General features: G+C 53.4%; 1 protein-coding gene and 1 long non-coding RNA gene across 6 annotated transcripts in view; one reads left to right on the top strand and one right to left on the bottom strand.

Moving 5' to 3' along the window:
- Positions 1-3,852, top strand: part of ARB2A (ARB2 cotranscriptional regulator A) — a 254,174-nt gene extending 250,322 nt beyond the window's left edge. For all 5 annotated transcript variants that reach the window (XM_084504219.1, XM_084504220.1, XM_084504221.1 and 2 more), the window contains exon 11: positions 2,900-3,852. In XM_084504219.1, coding sequence (XP_084360345.1) covers positions 2,900-3,042 — 143 coding nt within the window. In that variant the 3' untranslated portion in view covers positions 3,043-3,852. The remainder of the gene's footprint in view (positions 1-2,899) is intronic.
- A 12,233-nt stretch (positions 3,853-16,085) lies between these two features.
- Positions 16,086-19,490, bottom strand: LOC311426760. The gene is made up of 2 exons (XR_014687006.1): positions 19,053-19,490; positions 16,086-16,286 (listed from the first exon to the last, which is right to left on the bottom strand). It is a non-coding gene; the product is annotated as an uncharacterized lncRNA (long non-coding RNA).
- Positions 19,491-21,131: the final 1,641 nt, after the last annotated feature.

Raw genomic sequence — 21,131 nt, 5'->3', positions numbered from 1 at the left:
GATCAATGGCTGTGATTCTTCAGCAGTAGCAGCCTTGGCTTGTTTTAGGATGTTCAAGCTGTCTCCCACACTTGGCGGCCATCATATGTCCTTTCATTGCACCGTGCTCCTCAGATTTTTCCGAGAATGAATGTCGTTGCCTAACCGCATCGTGCAGTTTATAATGACAGCCATCGAAATTAGCAGGCACCAAGAGGATATATACCTTAGAGTATCTCGGCTGTAGTACAGCCACCTCGTATTACCCGACTCTCACAAACGGTTCTTTCAATCAAAAAATAGATGGCTTCTCATGCATTTAATTTAGATTTGTCTACTGCTAAATACACGATTGAGATTGCATTCATCAACGATATTTTTTCTCTGGCGAAAGCCTTATGGCCAAATCTGTCATCACCCTGAGGACATAACTCCTCTTCCTTCTGTCTAATTTTCCAAGCCTTCGGTATATAAATCATAAATGCACAGTCTGTGCAGTGTTAAATTTTTAGGGCTCTCCCTTTAGTAGTAGTTGAATGTGAATAAGTAAGGACAAAATTTGACCTTTAAATGACTGTAAAGGGCCAAGGCAGTTACTTGGCAAGCTTTTCTTATTGCAATATTAATCAAGCAAAGAATCATCATAATCCCAGAAACTAAATAGCCATTGTAGTGATTTTATCACCAGGGAAATTGTTCATCTGTCAGTGAGATTGTTACTAGGAAAGGGAAAATAGGAAGTGTTAAAATTGCTTTAGACCGCTGAATCATTGAGTCCCTCTAGATTCAAAGCTTGAATTGTTTTTTGAGAGGGGTGGGTTGAGAGGGGTTGCTACAGGAAAGCTTTAGGTTAATCAGTTTCAGTAACACCAGTGAATGTGAGCCTGATCTCTCTTGAGGGAAGGAGGAGAGTGCATGGGAGAAGGCAAGGCTGAGAAAGGGAAGGGGAGGCTTCTGAAACTTATTGTTTTGCCATTTTTTGTTTCTGGATGGCCCTTTCACAAAGGAGGAATGTTGTTGATGAGAGAGAGGCAGAGTGAAGGAAATGGGGAGAAAGAAAGAAAGAAAGAAAGAAAGAAAGAAAGAAAGAAAGAAAGAAAGAAAGAAAGAAAGAAAGAAAGAAAGAAAGAAAGAAAGAAAGAAAGAAAGAAAGAAAGAAAGAAAGAAAGAAAGAAAGAAAGAAAGAAAGAAAGAAAGAAGGAAAGAAAGAAGGAAAGAGAGAAAAAGAAAAGAAAGAGAAAGAGAGAAAGAGAGAAAGAAAGAGAAAGAGAGAAAGAAAGAGAGAGAGAGAAAGAAAGGAAGAAAGAGAGAGAGAAAGAAAGGAAGAAAGAAAGAAGGAAAGAGAGAAAGAAAGAAGGAAGGAAAGAAAGAAGGAAGGAAATAGAGAAAGAGAGAAAGAGAGAGAGAGAGAGAGAGAGAGAGAAAGAAAGAAAGAAAGAAAGAAAGAAAGAAAGAAAGAAAGAAAGAAAGAAAGAAAGAAAGAAAGAAAGAAAGAAAGAAAGAAAGAAAGAAAAGGAAGAGAAGAGTGAAGGAACATAATGTGACACAGGAGTGCAAGGAAGCGCAGCAGCAAAGGAGCACCCCTCCATAAAACCCATGCTTGTTCCGTCACCCTGCAAATGGTGGGATGGATTCAGAGGTGGGGAGTGTTTGAGCGAAAGATGCCCCAGGAAATTTGCACTAGGTGTCACAAGCTGTCTCCCTAGGACAAACACGGGAGATGGGGGTGTGGGAATGTGCGTCTGTGTGCAGCGTGCTTTGCCTTTGTAGGCAGGCGTCTCTTTGTGTGGGAAGCAGTCAACTCTCTGCAGAGGGTTTTTTTTTGGGGAAATCATGGGTTGGTTGCCTCTGGGCATGCAGGGGAGGAGAGGCAAATGTCCAGGCCTCCACCGGAGGCCTCCTCACAGAGGCGCCGTGCTGAGGACATGCATCCCGCGAGGATGATGAGGGTCTCATGGGGGCACCACAGCGGCGGCACTGTGCCCAGCATCCCTGGAGGGTGGCATCCCCTCCAGGGCCATCCAGGGCCACCGTGTCCTTCATTGTTGTCACCCCCAGATTGTGATGCTGTCACAAAACTGTTGCTAAGCAACAAATGTGGTTACCGGGTCTGAGCGAATAGCTGAAGGGGAAAGCGAAGTGTTGCACCATTGTAGAGTAACCATAGCAATGACCTACTATTACAGACTAAAGAATTATCATTAACAATGTTAAAGTATCAAACGGAGGCCCAGGATCCAGAGACTTCCCGGCAGCATCCCCGCATAATTGGGTTATCCAGGAAGAGATCCCAACTCTTCCACCACGTTTGGCTCCTCGTCTCCGCAGGAGGGGGGCGTGCATCTTGGTTTCATTTGGGGGCTGTTTTGCTGCCTTTTATTTTTTTTTTTAATAAAGCAAATGTGAGAGGCATTCAAGGAAATGCTTGCAAAGTAACAGAGGTTCCCTCCAAAACGATGAGGTATGATTGAATTTGTGTGTGGGTAAGTGGAAAGGCTCCTGTTTTCTGCCCGCACATCATGTATGGGTTCATCAAGTATGGGTCTGCCGAGGAAGGCAGTGCTGCTAGGGTCTGGTGTCCCTTCTTGGTCAATACACATGTATTGGGCCAAAACACATGTACTGGGCAAAAAAGAAAAAAGAAAAAAAAAAAAAAAAAAAAAAGATGGGACAAGGTGCTCCAGATCTGAAGAGCAAATGTTTCTTCATGGAGGTAGTGCTGTCACCATGCTGCAGGGTCCTCACCTTCCCAGTCCGCAGGGTCTGCGACTCCCACACAAGCATGGGTGTGGATATGGATGCGGATGTGGATGTGGAAATGGATGTGGATGGTTGCTGTTGCTTCTCTGTGATGCCCCGGGCACAGGGCCAGCCGCGGTGTGCAGCATCCCCCGGTCACTCTGTCCCCTCTGTTCTGCAGGTACGGAGCGCCACGAGCTGACCTCCTGGAAGAGCTTCCCATCCATCTTCAGGTTCTTCAGCGAAGCCCTGGAGGCAAAGAACAGCTCGGTGAAGCCGACCCCGACGCGGCGCTCCAACAGAATAAAATACGAAGAATTGTAAAAGGAGGACGAGGGGGAAACCTCTTCACTGCTTGCTTCCTGCAAGCAGTCTCCCAGCCCCTCATTAGATTGTTTTCTTCCTAGAGCACAGGGTCGTGATGTATACATCTAAATAGCGTTTTGCATTATTTCTAGATGAGTGCAACTGTCAAAGCAATATGGGTTCACTGGTTGTGCTTCCTGTGGGCTGTAACTTGGATTTCGTGCTGCCCATCAGCACGCAGATTAAGGCTGACAGTGGTACTGCACAGTGCAGCGTGGTGCAGCTCTAATTGCCCTGACATAGCCCTGCACCAGGCTGATGCCAGAATTTAACAGCATCGTCGTGGTCCCATTGCCTGCAGGATTTTTGCTGCTTCCTTCTAGTTTGAGACAGAACAAAACACAAATTACTCTTTTCTAAAGAGGGCTCTAACTCAGAAGTGCTAACAAGCCCGTGATTTCGGTAGTGATTTCAGAGTCAGTCGCCTTCTCTTTCTCTGGGACCAAGTGGGATCAACTCTTCAGTCTTTCATTTTCTGCCGGTAGGAGGGTCGAAGAAGTTTGGTCCCGATTTATGGGAAAGCCCCTTTGTTGTAGAGATTTTCTCCTCCTGCCGGATCAATGGCATTATCTGTGGATCTTATCTTCCTTTTGAAAGCTCCACTTAAAAAATGCCTATTCATTAAATGCCTGAATCACACTGTGAAATATGACAGGAAAAAAAAAAAAAAGAGAGAGAGACAGACAAAAAAGAAAAAGGGGGCACATTTTCCCGTTTATTTTTAAATGCAAAGATGCTTCCGTTTTAATACACCGGATTTGTAATGACTTGATGTCCCGTGGCGATCACCGGGGCCTGGGCTCCCTGCTCACACCGTCCCCACCCGGGCTGGACCCCCCTTGTCCCCCCTGTGTCCCTCCTGGGTCCTCCTCAGGTCCCCCCCGGTCCCCCCACCACCGCCCTCGGTGCCGGCAACTTTCGGCCGCGCATCCCGAGACGTGCCTGACAGCGTGCCCGGCCTGCGAGCACGCTAATTAAGCTCTTTTCGTTTTGATTATGCGAAATTAGAGTGATCTAATTTTTTTTTATTATTATTCACTGGCCGTGCCGGCCTCGCCTCCGATGTGGTTAGCAGCGGGGAGGCAAAAAAGGTGCCCGTAGGTTCGGGACCCCCGCTCGTGGGATGCTCCCCGTGGTTCACCTAGGGGACGGGGATTATTTGGGGGAGGGGGAGGGCGCCGGTACCTCCGGGTGCAGAGACCCTCAGGGGTGCACGGGGCGGACGACTGGCCAGTTTTGAGCCGAAATCCTCCTTTTTGCGGGGTTTACCGTACCGGGAGCCTGAAGCTTGGGGGGGGGCGGGGGGAGGTGGGGAGGGGGGCTCGGTGTGCAACAGCCCCCGGCCTTTCCTCCCCGGTCGGAGGACGCATTTGGGGTTTCTGTGCTCTTCCCGGGGAGTTTTGACCTGCACCGGGGGAGGCAGCGAGGTGCCAAGCGTCGCGGTGACGGATTTATTTGAAAGTTTTGGGGAAAAAAAAAAAAAAAATCTCTGCTTGTAACAGCCGCCCTTTTCTCGGGGCTTTTCCCTACCGCGCCTTCGCCTCGGGTTGTGCTTCTGTAAGGAACTGCGAAGCGCAGGGGGTCCCCCCGAGGACTCCGTGCCAAAATAAAGATGAGCTTATCCCGCCTCCTGCGTCCCAGCGCCGAGACCCCCCGCAGGTACCGCCGGGGGCTGCTCCCCACAAACACATGAGTTCCCCCACAAAAGTCCCCCGTGGGGTGATGGACCCGGGGGTGCTCCCTCACCCCCAGCCCCCCGTGCCATCCTCACTCCCCCACACTCCGCGGGGTGCGCGGCCCTCCCCACCGCCCCGCATTAATCCCGATTAACCCCGGCGTAAAATAACAGCGGTAATAAGACGGGTGGAGCCTGCGGGGAGGTTTCGCGGATGCTCGGCGGAGCTGCGGACCCCCTGGCCGGGGAGGGACCCCCGGGGGGCGCGAGCAGTGCTGCACGGCCGCGCAAGATGCGCGGGATCTGCGCGGAGGCGCTGCCGGCGTCGGTCCGTGCGGAGAGGTAACGGCGAGAGGGGCGGCCGGGGGTCCACGGGTTTTTTCTCCGGATCGATGTCTTTTTGGGGCTAGAGCTCCTCGGGGGCGGGGGGGTCTGAAATCAACCTCGTCGGGACCCAGTGGCGGGGACATGTCGCGACATCCCCGTGATATTGTGACCAGGGTGACACCTGAGAGGGGCGAGGGGTTCGGAGAGCGATCCCCCCGTCAGAGAGCAGCATTTCCTCGCCAAGGGGGGGGAAAGAATGGTCCTGGGGGAAAGCAGCCACCGGCCCCATGGGGACCCTCAAACGCAGCAGGGCTATGGAAAAAAATAAATAATAAATAGGGGGGGAAGCAAAGAAATTGCATTGTGCGCCCATTGCTCCGCGCTGGTTGCAGCCATCGCGGTGTGAATCTCTGGGGCTCAGTCACAAGATGCTGCTTTTCGTGGGAAAGTGTCCCCGAGAAATAACACTAATTGTTTTCTTCTTCTTTCTTTCTTTCTTTTTTTTTTCTTTTTTGTTCTTTTTTCTTTTTTTTTTTTTTTTTTTTTACCCCTCTAGAAATTTCATTCAGAAGTACAAATGGAAAGTGTCACATCCAAAACCGCGTGTAGCCACATATTGCACCGTGCTCGAGTCAGCCAAACCAAAAATAACCTGCCAAGAATGTATGCATCCACCGCACGCTTGGGCAGAGACAAATCTCAGGGAGTCGAGGGATGGGTGCGTGTGTGTGTGTGTGTGTGTGTGTGCCTGTGCACGCATTTGTGGGTGTCTGGATCCTGCGGGACGTGTGTGTGTGCGTGTGTGCGCCGCGATGTGTGCCCGCAGCATCCTGACATGCGCGACAAAGTGTGAAAAATGCACTTCTCGAGAAACTTGGAAGGAGATGTCATTTATCATTGTAACCATCATAATACCACAAATTTTCACTTTTCTGTTCCATTTCGGATTGCATGTGTTTGTGAGTATTTCACTAGATCAGTGACAGCTCTTTATTTGCATAATTATATGCTCTGGTCTGAAGAGAAAACTAACCCCCAAATTTCATGGGTCACCAAACTGCGACAATCAATGTTTTATCACGTATGCTAAGCAAAACCTAAGGAGCTATATGAAGTTTCTTGGGGAGTTTTTGCTCCTCAGAAAATTAAAGATTTTGTGCCTGCTGAATAGATGCAAAATCTTCCCGAGCTCTTTGTAACTCAGCTCCGTTTGAAGGCGAAACCATAGATTAGCGCGTAGATCTGGATTTCAGACCCACTAGCATTACTACTTCAAAGTAGGCTCAAACAAGCAGCTTTGCCGCATCTCTAAATTTCGCCGTGCTCAGCACGGTCCCCTAAATGCTGGTGGCAGGAACAAAAAGTGGCCAAACGTGACGGCGAGGACAGCATCGCCCAGCCCGCGCCGACCGCCGGCTGCAGTTTTGCCCCTCAGAGACGTTTTATTCCCCCTGAAGGGTGTGAAGGCAGAGGCGGAGAAAACCCCGTGCCCTGGCGCAGTCTGCGGGGCTCCAGCAGCACGCAACACCCGCACAAGGTGGCACAAGTCTGGCTCCCGATGGAGCAGGGAGGAGCGGGTTTGGTTTGGTGGTGGGAGCCCGGGGCGGTGGGGCCGGCCGGGAGCCCCTTCCTGCTTCCTCGCCCGCTGGAAGTGCCGTTGAGTTGATATATATAAAAAATAAATAAATAAGAATAAAATAAGAATGCGAATAAAAGCAGAAGTGAACGTTTTCATTGACACTTGGGGGGACCTCTCAGGCTGGAGGTGAGCTGCGGGTCCCGGTCCACGCCGCCCTGGTTTAACTTTGGGACTTTGCAGGGGGAGCACCTGCGGCTTGCAGCCTTGCCGGGGGTCCCGGATGGTTTTTGGGCAGCAGACCCCGGCCCCAAAAAGCTCACTCGCTGCCAACACTGCCTCCCGGCCCCGTGCCAGCAGCGCTCAGCCCTCGGTCATTTTTATTATTTTTTTTTTTTTTATTCCTGGGGGAGGTTTTTACTATTTTCCCGGGGGAGCTGGGTGGGTTTCCTGGGAACTTTGGGCGAGTTTTGGCTCCCCGGCGGCTCCCACACGCCGGCACCGCCTTCTGCCTTGGCCCGAAGGAGGAGAAACACGAGTGGGAAAGGCGAGCGGTGCCTGCCCGGCCCCCGCTGCCCCCAGGACCCCTCTGCTGGGGTAAGGCAAATGCGAGTATTTCCGGGGGCCAGCTCCGCGGGCTGGTTTGTCCCTGCGGAGACAATAGCAGCAGTAATTTCCCACTAAGTGCGGCGCAGGAGAGAGCTGACCCTTCTCTGGAAAGGCCTGGGTCGCCGTCTTTTGTCGCTTCCATTTCTCTTTTCCTCAAGCCCTACCTAATCCCCTATCGCCTGGCAAGGGACCGTCCGCAGCCTTGTGCCTTCACACTCCTCCCTTAAAGCTGCCACCCCTGGCACCATTAGACAAATCCCCCTCCCGCGCATCTCCCCCCCCCTCCCGGGGCCGTTTTACGCCTTCCCTTTGCCGGGCTGTCTCGCCACGCGAAGAAATGCAGTTTTGTTTCGCACAGCGAAGCCGATGATGCGAGGAGCCCTCCTCGCCCCCCGCAGCAGGCGGCACAGAAGTGCCTCCCCCCAGCACGGATGCTGCCCCTGCGGGTCCCCGTGGGGTGCAAAAAGGCACCAGCGGTGCTCGGCACCCGTTTGATAGTGGCCCGGTGGTTCTCAGCAAATGCCAAGCGAGGTGTTGCCACTTTGATGGTCGCTTTTGCCAGCTTTTCCCTGTTTTCGGTCCCTTTCTCGCAGGTGTAAGCCTTACTTCTGCTCCCACCGAGGTTCTTCCTAATTGAATTAAGAGCCAGATTTTGGGTCGTCCTCGGATGGGGACCGGCGGAGCTGTTTGGGAGATGCTTCCCTCTTCGAGTGCGCTTGGGTTTTATTTTTATTTCTGTATTACCACTAAGGCTACCAATAAAACCTGGATGCGAAGTGGTTTTCCTTGGCACTTTCAGCCAACTCGGTGTACATTTTCGGGAGGGCTGGGGACACCCGAACAGCGACAGACAGGGGCTGCGGGGGGATCCTTGTGGCATTTTAGGCGGGTTCCCGACATAAAGCGACCTCCTGGGCGGGGACAAAGTTCCCGAAAAGCGGCGGCTGGGTGGATGGGGCATGGAGCACCTGGGATGGGATGGGATGGGATAGGATGAGGTGGGATGGAGTTGAAGTGAGAGGTGTGGGATGGGATTGAGATGGGGTGCGATGGGAGGAGTGAGATGGGATGGGATGGGATGGGATGGGATGGGATGGGATGGGATGGGATGGGATGGGATGGGATGGGATGGGATGGGATGGGATGGGATGGGATGGGATGGGATGGGATGGGATGGGATGGGATGGGATGGGATGGGACGGGTTGAGGGCTCCCCTCTGGCTCCGAGGCGGGCGGCGAGGGCCGGGCTTGGCGGCGCTCGGGGCGGGCCCAGCACCACGGACAGCGCCGGGGCCGCCGCCGCCGCCGAAGCCGGGGCGCGGGGTCTGGGGTCCGGGGTCTGGGGTCTGGGGTCTGGGGTCGCCGCCGCTCCGATGGGGTCGCCGCCCCGGTGGCGGATGGGGGAGTGGGGAAGGGGTCGCCGGCTGTCCCCTGGATTTCCTCCCCTTGGGGAACGGACCCCGAGGGGGAGGTCGACGACAAGGGGAAAAGGGGAGGCGTGGGACACCCCCGCCCCGTCCGCCGTGTCCCCGGCGCCCCCCACCCGCTGTATCAGGGCCCCCTCGGAGGGAGGGGGAGGGGAGGCGGGGGTCGGTGGCTGATCTGCAGCCACTTCGGGCAAAACTCCCGGTGGTCGGCTGCTCCCGGGCGGGAGAATGAAAAAAAAAAAAAAAGGGGGGGTGGGGGAGGAAAGGGAGGGAAAAAAGGAAAAAGAAAAAAAGTTGATTGCCTGTTACACTCCCCCTCGACTCCTCCCGGGGCTGCGGCAGAGGGGCGGGGGGGGTCAGCCCGGTCCTGATGCTCGGTGCCAGCCCCGGCCCCGAGCGGCTCCGCCGGGGGGGTCCCGGCGTGTAGCCCCCAGAACCAGGGGGCACCGGGCGTTTCTCCTCCTCCCGCCCCACCGGGATCCGCAACCGGCTGCGGGGTCAGACCCCAGGGGGGAGCCCGGTCCTCGGGGAGCCCCTCCCGGGACACCCCCGGCCCCGGGTCCTGCTGGCTGTGCCGGGGGTCGCGAATCCGTTTGTTCCGTGCCCCCACCCGGCAGCCCGCCGCCGTGGCTGCCCGGGGGGGCCGCCGCGTTGGACGTCGTTTGGGGACCTCCCGGGGGGTCTCGGAGTCGCCCCCTCCCCCTGTGTAAGCCTCCCCTCGCCTCAAGCCCCCAGGGACTCAGCGCTCCGCCGAGGGGTGCGGGATGCCCCCGGGACGGGACCCGCCGCAGCTCCTGGGGGGCATCGGGGGGGGCCGGGGCGATTTCTCTGAGCCCACCTCCTCCCGGACCCCCCAGAGCAGGGGGCTTCGCCCAACGACTTCGGCGCAGAGGGAGATGCCTGCATCAAAGGCTTTGCCACACGCGCACGAAACCGAAGGCTTAAATGTCTTGCGGCGCTGAATATTCGTCTGGAATGTTTTTGTTTTATTTTCTATTTGCCCTTTTAATTTATTTTTCTTTCTTTTTTTCGTCTTTCTTTATTCTTCTCCGCTCTTTCTTTATAAATAAATGTACACGTATAAGTATATGTATTAAGGGAAGACGGAAACAAAGTTGGAACCCCACTGCGCCTTCACAATGGTCGGGAAAATTCACCCCCAGTTCTCCACCGAGCCCTGTGCTCTCCGAGCTCTTTAAAAGCAAACGCAGGCGCTGGAGTTTCGTTCGGATCCGCCCCAACTTTTTGGATTTGGCCTCCGAGTGTCCAGACTTTGTTGCGTTTCATGGTGTTTGTTTTTATTCCCTGTTGTTTTAGGATTTGCTTTTTTTTGTTTGTTTGTTTCTTTTTTTTTTTTTTTTAGGTCCCTAATTCTCTGCCTCCCTTCCCCTCCTGCCCCTTAGCCCGCGTCCCCCCGCGCTGTCCCCACTCCCCGCGCGGGACAGACAGGGTCGTTCACACGCATTTTGATCCGTGAGGGCTTTGGGGAGCGTGGAAACTTTCCCCTACGAATAGAGCAAAATGTATTTTATTTGTCTTTCTGGAGACATTTCCCCCCCCCCCTCCGTTTCTCTTCGAAAGGAATAAACAAATCTCCCCCAGCCCGAGGAGGAGTGTCGGGACCCCCTTGGCGCTTTTCTCGCCCCCTCCTCCTGTGACCCCCCGATGTCTTTTGGGGTGGCTTCTCCTCTTCCCGGCCATTTATCAGTGTCGCATCCCCGCTGCCAGCCGACGGGCAGCGAAGCGGCCGCGCGTTCCTGGCCCCGCACGCAGCAGGGAGACCCCTCCCCAGCTCGGTGCCCACAGAGACACCCCCCACTCGGGCCTTCAGCCCCTTTCCTCGGGCTCCACAAGTAACAGAGCAATAAAGGGGGCACCAGCCCTCACCTCCGGGAGTGCAGCGGACCCGGTTTTGTCCCTGTAGCCGTATCGCGACAGGTGATGTGTGCGAGAGGGGGGCCCCCCTCTCCCACCGCAGCGGCCAAGGCAGGGGAGATGGGGGGCAGCCAAGGGGGCGAACTGCGGGCGGGCTGGGGTCACCTTCAGGTGCAACCTTCCTCCCCAAAGCGCTCTCCCCGCCGCAGTCTTCCTCATCGCGGGCTTGGCGGGGACGAGAGTGCGGGGTCCGCCGTGCGGAGGGGAGAGGGGGCAGGAAAATCAGATTCGGACCCCTGGGTGCCGGGGATCCTTCGGGAGAGGGGTTCGGGGGGGGCCGGGGAGGGCTGTGCGACCCCAGGTGCTGCCTGCCCCGCCGTGCCCGCTGCCTGAAACGAATACCTGGAGATAAATGCAGAGCTCGGGGCAGGCTCAGCTCCGCCGGAGGGGCAAGTGCCAGGGCTCCCATTCCAGCTAGATGGAGGGCATTGTTTTTATTCCTATTTTATTTATTTTTTTTTTCAGAAAGGTAAATGGGATTTGCTGGCGTTTAAGGAACTAGAGTTAGAACAAAAGCCAAACTCTTTAGCATATAAGTTTTCATTATCAGCTTTCAACCTTGCAAAACTAGAGCCATTTGCTTAACTTAATCCGTAACATATGTTTGCAACAGTAGCAGATTTTTTTTGGTGTGTGTGGTTTGGAGCTGATCAAGTTGTAAATTTTCCGCCTTAGGTTTTCAGCGCCTCCTAGTTACAGCCTAACACCTATTGAGGGAGAGAGAGACTCCACAAAGATCCCACGGCACCAAATCCGAATAATCCGATCCGAAATCCCTAATAAAGTTTACCAATCAGGCCACTCAAACTCCTCCGGATCCCTCCCGCCGAGGAAGGAGCCGCCACGCTCCCGAGATGAGCCGAAATGAGCAGCCCAGCATCTCCCTCGCCTGCGGGAGCGCTCCGCAAGACAGCGCTCGGTGAATCACTGTTTACTATTACTTTTCCCCATCTCATAGGCCACTTTCCTTAAGGTGCCGCAGGATTGATGCAAATGATGGAAACCTCCCTGTTCAATTAGTGGCAGCAACAGCAGCAGCGTTGGTGGTGATAACGCCGCAGCCCGATGGGCTGTAAGACATTGCCCGCTCTTTGTCGGCTTGATCTCCCCCAGGAACTTTTTTTAGCGGTTTGTCCCGCAAAGAGAGGGTTTTTTCTGCCCCAAAACGCCGTTTACTCTTTAGATGCAGGAATTGGGAAGAAGCCCTAGCAATGCTGCGGGTGAATTTGGGAAGGATGCCCTCGCTGCCTAGAGCTCAGAGTTGTCCATCCCCACCGCGGGTGCTGGCTCTCGCCTTGGGGAGAAATCCTCAAAAACGCCCACACCACGCGCAGCCCTGCGGGGACCAGAGGCCCGTGTTTGATTTCCCGACCCTTGAAACCCATCGCAACTGTCCTGCTGCCTTCGTGGCAGCGCGGCACGGAGCGCCTCTGCGCTCCCACCCAGCCCACACCCGCGGCGCCACCTACACCGCTGCGCGCCCGCGGACACGCGTGGGCACCGGGGGGGCTCCCCCCGCGCCCCTTTCCCACCTCCCCTCGAGCTGTGCCGGGCTGCGGGCCACCCCTCCCGGGCTCGCCCAGCTCCGCGCCCCCCCTCCGAGGGCTGCGCGGGTTTTGCGCGGCCGGCAGCGCGGGCGCGGAGCCCCCCGCGGGTGCAGGCGGGCGGCGCGGCGGTGCCGCGAGGCGGAGCGCCACCTAGCCCCGGCCACGGGAACCGGCCACGGGGCGGCGACGACGCGGAGAGCCGCGGAGAGGCGCGGAGGGGCCGCGCTCCCCTCGCCCCCCATTTCTCCCCCCCCCCATTCCCCGTCCCGCCGCAGCGGAGAGGGGGGCGCGGAGGCGGCTCCGCTCGGCACCCGGGGGGACCCCTCCGGTCTTTGTCCTTCATTTGTCCGGGGGGTTATTAGGATAATCTATTTCTCCGTCTTCGCTAATTAATTCCGCGCGAACGCGCTGCGCCACACGCGTGTCGGCGTGCAGGGGGGAGAGGGGGGGGCGGGCGGCGCGCACCTGGCTGGCAGTCATCAGCCCTCGGGGCTCGCCGTCCCAGAGAGCTGCCCTGGAGGGGAAATATCCGAAATTCCCGGCCCTGCCAGCCGCAGCAATGGCGCGTTCCCAGCAGGGACCTGGGTGCGCCCGGAGAGCCAAGGTGGTTTGACAAGGGGGGCACAACGGGGTGCGCTGAGTGCTGCGTGACAGCCGCAGCGGTGCCGCGAGTGAAACTTGGAAGCCGAAAATGCCCTTATCTGCAAACAAACAAACAAGCAATCAAAGTTTGCCGTGTGTTTAGATCCGCCTTCCAAAGAGAGCAAAACAAAGGCAAAGCGAACATTAAATCTCCGCTCCCGCTCCCGTCCCGTGAAGGGTCACCTTTCTTTTCTGGAACTTGCAGGGCTCCAGGGGAAAATAAATAATTAAGTGGGTAGATAGTTAAATTAATAAATAAATGCTTCTACCTCGTGTTTGCACTGTTTCGGCAAAAATAACCCAGTACGCCCGTGGTGTGTAGACACCAGAGTGGGTCTGCAAGGGCATCTGAAGCGCTCCCACTGCTGCGGAGCCACCGCAAGTCCCTCGTCCGAGCCCTGTCCCTGTGCTTGGAAGGAAACGACTGACACCGGTGAACGGCTGTGTGTCCAAATATCTTTATTGTCACGTCCTTTAAAAATTTTACTTGGTGACTTCAACATTTGCAATCAGATACAGACATTCCCTAACAGAAAGCCATGCTGCTTTCTGCTCTGCAATAATGCTTTTGTTGTTTGGGGTTTTTAATAACTTATTGATTCGTGTTTTGTCTACATCAGAGTGCAAAAATGTTACTGCAAGTCTCTTTGGCTTCTTTCTTCCCTCCTTTATTTTTTTCTTTCTCTCTTTCGCTCTTCGTGTCTTTCCTTCCTTCTTTCCTTCTTTGGCTTCTTTCTTTCTTTCCTTCCTTTTTTCTTTCTTTCCTTCTTTGCTTCTTTCTTTCTTTCTTTCTTTCTTTCTTTCTTTCTTTCTTTCTTTCTTTCTTTCTTTCTTTCTCTCTCTCTCTCTCTCTCTCTCTTTCTCTCTTTCTCTCTTTCTCTCTCTATTTCCTTCCTTCTTTCTTTCCTTCCTTCTTTCTTTCTCTCTTTCTCTCTTTCCTTCTTTCTTTCTTCCTTTCTTTCTCTCTCTCTCTTTCTTTCTCTCTTTCTCTTTCTTTCTCTCTTTCTCTCTTTCTCTCTTTCTCTTTCTTTTCTTTTCTTTTTCTCTCTTTCCTTCTTTCTTTCCTTCTTTCTTTCTTTTCCTTTTCTTTCCTTCTTTCTTTTCTTTTTCTTTTCTTTCCCGTCTTTACCCTTTTTTTCCCTTTTTTTTTTTCTTTACTTTCTTTTCTTTTTCTTTCTTTTCTTTTTCTTTCCCTTCTTTCCCTTCTTCCTATCTCTTTCCCTTCTCTCTCTTTCCCCTTTCCTTTCTCCCTCTCTTTATTTTTCAATTTTTATCTCCCCAGCCCCCCATTTCTTCCCCTCTCTCCATCCCTGTCAGCATGTGGGGACGCAGATCGAGATGCGGTGGGACCACGACGCCCGAGGTGCCGTGTCGAGCAGGTGCACCCCATTTCTTCTCCGTGGCACCCTGCGATGGGGAGCCGTCCTTCCGGAGCCCCACTTCCCGCTGGGGCAGCGCCCGGCATCTGCCCCGTGATGCAGAAATGATGAAATTAGCACCGAGATAATAACAGTATTGAGCTGTTCGGGCAGGTTACGCTGCTTAACCCCGGCGCAGGGCAGCGGGGGCGGCTGTGCCGGGCACCCCGCGGATCGGGGCGGAGGGGGGGGTCTCCGTGCGCCCCCCCGGGGCTGCCCCCGGCCCCCGGCGGGTCCCGAAGCGGCGGCGCGGCCGGGGCAGGGGCCGGAGGCTGCGCCAGGGTCGGGGCTGGGCTCGGGGGGCGCCGTTATTAAATCTCGGGCTCCACCAGTGAGGTTTCCTCCGATGTGGAAGGTTCTCCGAGATAGGGAACCCAGCTGTTTAATTTAACATTGATTTATTGCTTTTAAAAGTAAATTTACACACATGCCAACAGCACTCCGTTTTGTTTCCCCAGACCCAAAGATTTATTTTCTACTTAGCGCTTGTCTGACAAAACAATGTCCTTTAACTTTATTACACATCGATGAGGAAATCTGTCTTATTTTTGGTAGGATTTATTGCTCTGTTACTTGTGGAGCCTTTTTGTGATACAGCAAAAGCTCAGGTCGGAAAATAAACACCAAGTGAAAGCCGGGCATAGAAGCAAACGCCAGTAAAGGTAGCAGCAGCTAGTTGGTGATGTTATCGCCCCTGTTAGAGTCCATCTGCAGCCAGGACCACGATTAGGAGAGGGGGAAATCATTTAAACTTGGCGCACGCAGGTAGGTGGTTGGGTTTTTTGTTTTGTTTTGTTTTGCCTCTCCGTGGTGTTGACTGGCTCTTCCTTCATTTGCAGCAGCGAAGGGTCCCTAATGCCTCATGGCTCTCCGCAAAGACAGCCTGTGAAACCTATCTGTAATTGTTGAAGGGAAAAAATGCGGGGTTATCCACACCACGCTGCCTTACCTCTGCGCAGTAAACTCCCAATTACCAAATCTACGTGATGGCTGAACTCGGGGGAATTACTGTACTTTGAAGCAGCTTTTACGGTACACTTCATCTACGTTTTAGTTTTCTTTAGTTCTCATTAAAAGGCCACTTTCTTCTTTTCACTGATATACCACTGTCTTTGTGTCCTTCATTTCACACTCTCGGGGGAAAAAAAAAAGTTCTCAGATCTTATTTGAGGGGGTGGGATGTAGTAATAATAACAACAACAATAACAACAACAACAACTACTACTACCACTACTGCTACTGTTAGTACTACGACTATAACTACTACTTCAACAACTACTGGATTTCTTATTGTTTCCCCTTTTTCTACCTTAGTGCAAATATTTTATTTTAAATCAGGGCTTGTTTATACTAACGAAAGGTCCTTAGGTAGGACAGTGGATAGAGGGATACTCCAGTGGTATTTGAGAAGGTAAAATAGGAGATGGACACAATGTGAACAAATCTCTCTTTCCTTCTCTCTCTCTCTCCTCTCTCTCCCCACACCTTTTTTTTTTTTTTTTTTTTTTTTTTTTTTTTTTTGTCTGTGTGTTCCGGGCTCAGTCTCACAAACCGATTTCTCGGAGAGGAATCTAATAATCACTTTAGAGATGTTCAAATGAGGACACTCGCTCTTTTCTAGCAAGAAGTAAAGATGTGACAGGTTTTGTTATCGGGGGTATAGCCAGAGCTTTGTAAGATATTCCCTTTCTTTCCCCATAAATACACCATCTTTAAATAAAGACCCCCTGTCTTAAAGCGTGACTCTCCCCGCTGGCTCTGTCCACTTTCTGTCCGGTGTGTCCACATAAATCCAAACTTCATGTCACTTAACATATTTTAATGATTTTACCAACCCAGTCAGACTTGTGTGGGACTTTTGTTTATTTTTTTTTTCTTTCCCAGAAATTGTACACGACTTTTCCCTGCTAACCCCCAAGCCCGCTTTTCCCTTGACCAGCCTTGGTGGCAGAGAAAACAAACCACCCCACCAAAGCAAATAAAAGGGGGGCTCAGCGGAGCGCTGGAAATCCTCATGTCCGTATGAGCAGCGGTTCTCTGGCCAGCCTTTTGGGGAAAAAGAAAAGAAAAGAAAAAAAAAAAAAAACAAGAGAGAGAAAAAGAAAGAAAGAAAAAAGATATGGAGCTCCCTGTCACTCAGAGCGGGGCCGTTCCCCCCACCTGCCCCACGCCCCAAGGGGCAGGCCGGGCACAGAGGGACCCGGGGGGGGTCAGAGGGACCCGAGGGGGGGTTGTGACCCCCCCACCTTTTCTGGCCCTGGCTTGCAAGGCCACAGCAGGCAGGGCAGGGTAGGCCCCAGGCGCTGGGGTGCTGCTTGGGCACCCCCAGCCAGCGGCCAAACTGGGTCTGGGGGCAGCAAAAGGTTGTTTTCTTTTTTTTTTTGGGGGGGGTATTCACCCCCTGTCTCCCCACTAGCTCACCCTGCCCGGTCCCGAGGTTCAGCCACGCCCCAATGGTGCTCCCCCACCCTGAGCGCCCCGGCTGGGGGTTACCCCCTTCGAAAAGCCATGGGAGCATTTAAAAGCCACTTTTTTCCCATGTTTTTCTTTTTTCTTTTTTTTTTTTTTTTTCGGGGGGGGGGGGGCGGGACATGGGGAGCCGGGGGTCGCTTGGGGTGCCCCCGGACCACCTGCAGAGAGGCCTCGTCTCGCCCAGCGGAGGGTCGCCGCCGCTGCCCCCTCCCCAAACAAGGGGGGGTCCCGGGGGGGCGCGGGGGGCGCAGGTAAAGAAAATCCCGGGCGCTGGAGCGGCGTCGAGCGCAGCATCCGGGGCCGTGCCCGCGCACGGTTCCGCCTTGATATGCAATTAAATTACAGCAAATTCCTCTTTAAATAATATCTTTGGGAATCCTTCTTTAAGATTCAAGGATGTCTGAGGTTAAGTAGCTTTTAAAACGTCAGTTCTAAATGGCTTATGCAATGAATAGCTACCTTCAAATCCTAAAACCATTATAAATATGCTATACATATGGATGCCAGTTTATCTCTACATATTTCTTTTTAAAATGAGGGAAGCATTCATAAAAAGCTACTTGGAACACTTTATTTTAGGAAAGCAGATGTTAATTTTTTCACATATCATTTTATGACCAAGTACATGTGTAACATTGGAAAGCATCCAGAGCGCCTCTATTATTTGCTAAATGACTGTTAGTTGAGGCATATTATTCCCGGCATAACCGAGGTATAGGTTATATCAATAAAATAAACATCTGTGATTTTAGCAGGAGAGGAAAAAAAAAAAAAAAAAAAAAACAGTTCCCATAAAAGTGGGGAAAGCGTTTGTGTAAGGGAGAGCACACCTGCGAAGGAGTAAATTGGCCGTTTACGCCGAAAACAGGCGCTGTGCTGTACAGAGAATGGGGAGGGGGAGAAACTCGAGGAGAAAACCGCTGCGGCTCGGTGCGCACCGGGCTGAGGAGCCCGGGGATGCTTTTTCTAGGCGAGGGCTGCTCGCCTTGCCCTGGGCAGCGCGGCGTGTAGCTCGCAGGAATGCATCACCCGCAGCTTCCTGCTGTCAGTGGTTAGGGACTCCCGGGGACTTCGAGGGGCTGGGTTTCTCCTCTCGGCAGCGGAACGCCCCGTTTTTGTGGGGAGTTTTGCGGGGGGCTCGGCTCGGTGAGCGCAGCCCAGCCCGGCGCGGTGCGCTGCCACCGCCGTCAGCCGCCTGCGATGCTCCGCACTCGGGAGGGCGAGCGCGCTGAGCTAAGGTTTAACAAACAGGGGCTTTATTGATCAAAAACGAGGGATAAATATGCGTATCTATTATTTATCTGCGCACAGACGTAGGCACACGCGCGGCGGCGTGTCATTACCCGGGACGAGGGGAGCCGCCTGCGATCCGGGGGCAGCAGCGGCTGCTCCTCGCCTGCCTCAGCCCTGCCCTGCCTTAGGAGGTTTTTTAATATTAAAAAAAAAAAAAAAAAAAAAAAAAAAAGCTACAAATATGAAAAATAGGTCACCGGTAAAATTGGTCCCAGCATGGAGCGTAATTGTAACAAAACGCTGCCGAGTAAAACCGAGGAGCTCGCTGGCTGCTGGTAGCCTCGTCGCGAGCCATCTGGTGCGTATTAAAAGCGGCGCTGTAAATATTGCCGAAAAAAATAATGCATTATCGGCTCCGCTGAGCGCCGGGCCTGCGAGCTTCCCATATGCTGGGCTGTGCGGGCGCGCAGGGAAAGGTGTCTGCAGCCAGGGGCAACTCGGGCATTGTTCGGCGTGGTCCTAAGGGCAGCCTGTCCCGACGGGGGGCGGGGGAGGAGGGAAGGCTCTTCTCCCCTCTCCCCTCTCCCTCTCCCCTCTCCCCGTCCCGCTCGCTCTGACGACGGAGGGTATGTAACTGATGACGTCACTTCGCATCAGGGCCCGCAGCAGACGTGACCCAGGCAGGAACTCATCTGTTTCTCATCACTTGGGAAGTTTCTCTCGCTCCCTCCCTCCCTCCTTCCTTCCCCCTCCATTTTTTTTTTCTTATTTATTTATTTATTTATGTATTACTTTTTTTTTTTTTTTCTTTTTTTTCTTTTTTACTTTTTCCCACGTAAATAAGGGACCGGGTGATGGAGCGGCACCGCACGGCCAGGCCGCGCCCCGCTGCCCCCATCCCACCCCTACCCCATCCCCATCCCAACCCCATCCCCATCCCCATCCCATCCCCGTCCCATCCCCGTTCCCGCAGCCCCCGGCCCCCCCTGCCCCGTCCCACGCCTTCTCCTGCCCCCACGCCATTGTTCGCGCCTGCGAGCAAACTTTGGCTGCCAATTCAAAGCCCGGCAGTCCCCTGGCTCCTGCATTGTACTGAGGGTCACTTACTCTTTTCTCGGAGTTGGGCTCTGCTCCTTAATCTCTCCTCTTCTCTGCTCGTCATGAGCTGACGCCTTCTCCCCATGCACCCGGAGCTGCCTCAGAGGCTCGTCCTGATAAACCTGCTGCTAATGACGGCCCAGTGCAGCGGGCACAGGAATAAAAACTCTCCCTCTCTGCCCTTTTTCTTTCTTTTTCTTTTTCTTTCTCTCTCTCTTTTTTTTTTTTTTTTTTTTTTTTTTTTTCCTCCGGACTGCATTCCCCTCTGACCGCTGGCTTCCTTAATTATGGGAGCTATATTTCTTCCCTGGGAGTCATTCGCGGGGATTTTTTAGGTGGAAAGGCGTTTCAGCGGAGTTATTTTTGAGCAGGGACCAGTGCCCTATATCCAGCGGCTTTGAGTGAAGTGCAGATTGAGACATATCGGGTTCCCTATAAAAGGATCATTTCTTGTGGGAGGTTGGACACGAAGTTTGGACTCGTGACTTGCATTCCTGAGAGACATGCATATTTTAAAACAACAAAGCAAGCTCGGAAGAAGGCTTAGAGGAGGGGAGAGGGAGGAAAAAAAAAAAAAAAACTTGGAAAGAAGTTACTAAGTGACAAACATCTGTCAACATGGACCAATTTGTATGGCTCTCTGGAAGAAAAAGTACCTGACTAGTTTTATTTATCACTTCAGGGAGCCGCAGCTACTTTGCTGGAAGTTTGTGTGGCTCTCCAGCCTCAGAAACGCCGCTCAGAAAGGCAGTTTGGCTCAAATCTGGGAGTTTAAAGCGCTTTCTGGCCTTTGGATCTAAGTCCCAACTCCTTCTTTACTGGCTCTTTGTGCAGAGCAGGTTCAGCTCTTCAAAAGCTACCTGACTCCCCCCAAAATAACCCGGAGGAGGAAAAAAAGACAAAAGGAGAGCAAACGCGGAGGCTCGTGTGTCTGTGTAATGAAGTCACCGGTGGACCCGACCCCGCAGCGCAAACAACGGCTGGGGAAAAGCGAAGCAAAACACGGGAAAAAAAATAAATATATGTATATATATATACACACACACACATATATATATATAAGGGGGTCTCTTGTTGCCCCCTGCAAATAAGCAGGTGGGGAGGAGGCGATGCTGTGAGCGGGGCCAGGCCCCCAGGCTCCCGGGACGAGGGGACGAGGGGTGACACGGACACGCGGGGTCCGTGGGGTCGGCGGCGGGGTCGTGGGCAGGGCGTCGGAGGCTGGAAGACAAAGGGCGGCGGAGGCCGCTGTCCTCCCTGTCCCCCCTTGTGTCCCCTCTGTCCCGCCCTGTGCCCCCTGTGTCTTCCTCCCGTGTCCCCTCTGTCCCCTCGTGTGCCCGCTCTGTCCCCGCCGCCCGCCCCACGGACACACGGGGCGCGGACACGCGGCCGGGCGCGCTCCCGCGGGGGTGTCAGCGTGGGGCTCGGCCCCCGGTGCGCGTCGCCAACCCCGCGGGGAGCGAGCGCGACCCCCGAGGCCGCGGTGTGTTGGCCGGGCGGTGGTTTTAGGGCCGGCCTTCGGCCTCGCAGGCAGCGGACGTCTTCCTCAGCCAACACAATAGGACAGCTCGCAGCCCGCTTCTCCTTCAAGGAGCCTCCCCCCGCCCTTTCCCATCCTTTCTTCCTTCCTTTTTTTTTTTTTTTTTCTTTTATTTTATTTTCTTTTTTTCTTTTCCTTTTTTTTTTTTTTTTTTTTTTTTTTTTTTTTTTTTTAACAACTGGGGATATTTTATACCCTGTAGTTTTGGATTTGATCCATTGCTTTAAGCTTGACGGAGGGCTGCGCAGACAAGGAGATGTATATACACTATTATACAGCCATCATTGAGATTACCAACAGTGAGTCTCTTGTCAGCCAGACCGTCCTGCTTTGAAACACTACTCACATTATCCTGATTTTTCAAAATTGGGGGTAAGCGAAGGGAGGGGAGATACTATTTCCCACTGTCCCTTTTGTTAATTGTTTTCCTTCTTCGCAATCACGTTTAAAACCCGATCGGGCCCGTTTTCACGTAGTGGCTTTGTATTTCTGGTGGAAACCATGAAGGGCGGAAAAAAAAACCCTGACATCCCTCCTCGCCTCCTCAC

This window comes from Aythya ferina (assembly GCF_964211825.1).
Source record: "Aythya ferina genome assembly, chromosome: Z".
In the NCBI taxonomy this organism is placed as follows: Eukaryota; Metazoa; Chordata; class Aves; order Anseriformes; family Anatidae; genus Aythya; species Aythya ferina.
Note: the sequence above shows the minus strand (reverse complement) of the source record. Positions and strands in the feature narration are given on the sequence as shown.